The sequence below is a fragment of the Scomber scombrus genome, chromosome 8 (assembly GCF_963691925.1).
Source record: "Scomber scombrus chromosome 8, fScoSco1.1, whole genome shotgun sequence".
NCBI lineage: Eukaryota > Metazoa > Chordata > Actinopteri > Scombriformes > Scombridae > Scomber > Scomber scombrus.
Genome location: NC_084977.1, coordinates 26,755,998 through 26,759,509, shown reverse-complemented (window position 1 = coordinate 26,759,509; position 3,512 = coordinate 26,755,998). Strand labels below are relative to the sequence as shown.

Genomic DNA, 3,512 nt, shown 5'->3' with positions numbered 1-3,512 from the left:
ATCTGTCTTTTTACTGTCTTTTCCAGTCCCTCACAAAACTGTGGTTTCACTGTGTTCTTTAAAAAGTTTTCTGAACTGATGTGTATACTTTACGAAACAAAACAAATTCATCTCCCATTACACTGAATTCTCCTAATAAAGTAACTGAGTAGATAAACAGTATATGGCTATTTTCTACATTATCGTGGCCTCGCAGGATCCTACATGCATACAGTTGACAAAACAAAACAAATTTAATTTATCTTCATTTACTCTGAATTCACCTTAATAAATCAAATTTATGTACAGTATTTGTCTATTTTCTAAATTAGCTTTGTCTTACAGGAACCTGGCTGCAGTATTTGAAGACTGACAATAAGTTTAATAGCTTTTCTAAACCAGGGGTAGAAAAAGGCATAGATCAGAGGATTGAAAGTGGAGTTAAAATAAAATAACCAACTTTGAGCAGATGAACCATCATCTGTCATGTCCTCTCCTGCTAGAAAAGGACAGTAATATGGACACAGACAAACTATAAACACAAGTAGGACAATGCCAAGAGTTCTAGCAGCCCTCATCTCAGATTTCTTCACAACTACAGTGAGAGTTTTTGATTTGACAGCTACAATTTGAGACCGCATAACACGTGCCTGTGACACAGCCACCACAAACACTCTCATATAGAGAACAATGATAACAGTAACAGGGCCCAAAAAAGTGACAATAAAGTCTACTAGTCCTGATATGTAGCTTATGAAAACTGTACATTCTTGGAGGCAGGGATTAAACATATCTATTTGGGACAAGTGATCTTTTAATATAATGAAGTTGTAGATAACAGAACAGATCCAACACAAAGACACACATATTTTAGCTCTGCTTGGTGTTATCATGGAAGAATAGTGCAGAGGAACACAAATAGCCAAGTAACGGTCCACTGATATAAGCACCATACTTCCAACAGAGGAAGAGGTGAGAGTAATGCTCAACAAAAACAGGAGAGCACATGTGATTTTACCTGGAAACCTGCAGGACTGCTGGTCAACTGTAGCTGGCATCACTGCAAGACCCACAAGCAAGTCAGACACAGCCAGGGAGAGGAGGAAGATGTTGGTGGTTGTGTGAAGCTGCCTGAAGTGGGAGATTATGATGAGGGCGATTAGTGGTACTTCCTGGACATCATAATCAGTCCATGACACAGGGTATATTAGGGTTAAATCACAGCAAATATTATGAGAATACCGAATATTTGAATTTTATGAACGCAGTAATGTGAAAACCAAACTCTACATCCAAAATAAATCTCTACTCCTTCAGTTTAGCAGAATTTGACATTATCATGACTACTACTATTGTGACACTTTCAAACAGAGAAGCCAAATGAAAATGAGATTTTTTTAATTTATAGGTTGAGTACTTAGATCTTTATCTAGTTTGGCTTTTTAAAAGGAAATTTATAAAGCTTGTTTTCAGGGTGGACTAAGAGCCAAAGTTGGTTTTATAGCATAGGATTTACAAAAACAATTTTATGAACACTGATCAGAATTGTTCCCTTAATTACACTACCCAACAACTCTACCTGTTATTGAACACTACCAGCTGTAATAATTCACGAAAAGCATCTGCGCCTGAAATGAGAGATGGAGATGACAACCAGTAGGTTGAGCGTCACGGTGAGCAGAGCGATGCAGTACAACAGTGTTTTGATGAGTGAGGCTTTGGGAGAAACCAGTGTTGAAATGCAGGAGGTGTTGAGAGGAGGGATGCAGAGCTCAACTTGTTCCAATGTCTCTCCCATCGTCAGAGGATGTGATGAGGGAGCTGCTGAGGTCTAGCAGCCCTCTGATTCACTTCTTCATGACATCAGTTATTTAACTCTTATCTTCCTCATTTTCCTCATGCTGCCTGTAACCCTCCCCCTTTTTGTCGTCATACACTCCCATCCCGCTCCGCACAAACTTCTCCAACTCACCAACTCTCTTCCCCATTTCATCATTTTCTCCCCCTGTCTTACACCCCATTTCAACCACTTCCTCATCCATATTTGTATAGTTACTGCTAAAATTTTCAGACATTGCCAGAATGGATGTAATAATACTATGTTAAATAAATCAGAAGCCCAAATGTCATAGACCTATGACTGTCTACCAAAGAAATAGAAACTATGAATCCAAACCACTTTATTTGTTCCAAAGTTCCAAATAAATATTAAGTCTAGACCATAGTTCCTTCAATAAATATAGCTGTTTATATTATTCATAGGTCACCCCCACCCCATACTGTTATGGTGAGTCTGAAGGTGGGGTGTGGGGGTGGGCAGTCGACTCCCTTGGGCCTCCACTCATCCTGGCAAAGGTCTGGGTCACTACTCTCCCATTCATGCCAGATCTCTGGAGATGGAGCACTACACTATGGTGTAGTGTCTGTAGGTGCCTGGGCCTCCCTTAACCTGAATAACAGCTCAACTCCCCAGATAGGCACGACAAGATGTTTGCATTCTGACTTTCAACAGGCGATTAACCTCTCTTTACCATCCTGGACCTGGGAGAGCACTGCCCCTAAACTCACCATACTGGCATCTATACACCCTGATGGGAAGGTTGTAATTAGTATAAACCAGTGTAGGTGCTTGTAGGAGGGTTTGTTTTAGTTGGTCGTAACTCTGCTGACACTCTTGACTCCATTGGACTGGACACAATTTCTGTGACCTCTTTCCTTGAAGGAGATTATGCAAGGGAGCTGTGTTTTTGCACAGGCAGGAGTGAATAATTGGTACTAACCAGCAAAAACTAAGAAGGAGCATATCTGTTTCCCTATCACTGATACTTGCCAATCTTCCTCAGGTTCTGTCTTTTCTAGATCTGGAGCCACCCCCTGCCTGCAACCAACATGGCCCAGAAACCACATCTCCTTCCTGAAGAGACAATACTTTTGAGGCTGTAGATTGAGGCTGTACTATTGAAATTGTTGAAAATACTGCTCCAAATACGGCAGTGGACTATCAAAAGAAGAGAAATAGATCATCACATCATCCAAATATTTTAATAGGTATACATTTTCCTTATCACCCAGGCACCTTTGGATGAGGTGAAGGTTGCAGGAGCATTGCAGAAGCTAAGAGGCCAAAAGGTGTAGTGAGTGCAGGGAGTGCCCTCTTTCACAGGGATCAAACTCGACCTGCAAATACCTACTTGTCAGATCTAGTGTGGAGTATCAAAAAGACTTTCCTGATCTTTCAGAGCAAGGAGGTGGGCTGCACAATTGAAACTTTGCTCACTCCACGAACTACTGAAAGTTTTGAATTGGTTAAAAACTAATTCCTCTTTGGTATGCACACCTTGTGAAGCAACCTTAAATACAAATGACAGGCGATGTTTCTGCGTTACAAGGTCTTACTAGAACGCTGCCTTAACGCATCCACCAACAGTCCTGGCAATGAACCACTCACTCTCATAACTATGGCTGGTATCATAGCAGCATAGGTGTCTGACAAAGTATTGCTGAAATGATATTGATCACAAATGGCTATATAT

At 40.7% G+C, this 3,512-nt stretch overlaps 1 protein-coding gene across 1 annotated transcript; it reads right to left on the bottom strand.

The window, feature by feature from the left end:
- Positions 1–302: 302 nt before the first annotated feature.
- LOC133984678 (trace amine-associated receptor 8b-like) lies at positions 303–1,777 on the bottom strand. The gene is made up of 2 exons (XM_062424129.1): positions 1,608–1,777; positions 303–1,110 (listed from the first exon to the last, which is right to left on the bottom strand). Exons 1-2 carry the CDS (start codon positions 1,775–1,777, stop codon positions 303–305), a joined length of 978 nt encoding a protein of 325 aa, XP_062280113.1.
- Between the last annotated feature and the right edge of the window lie 1,735 nt (positions 1,778–3,512).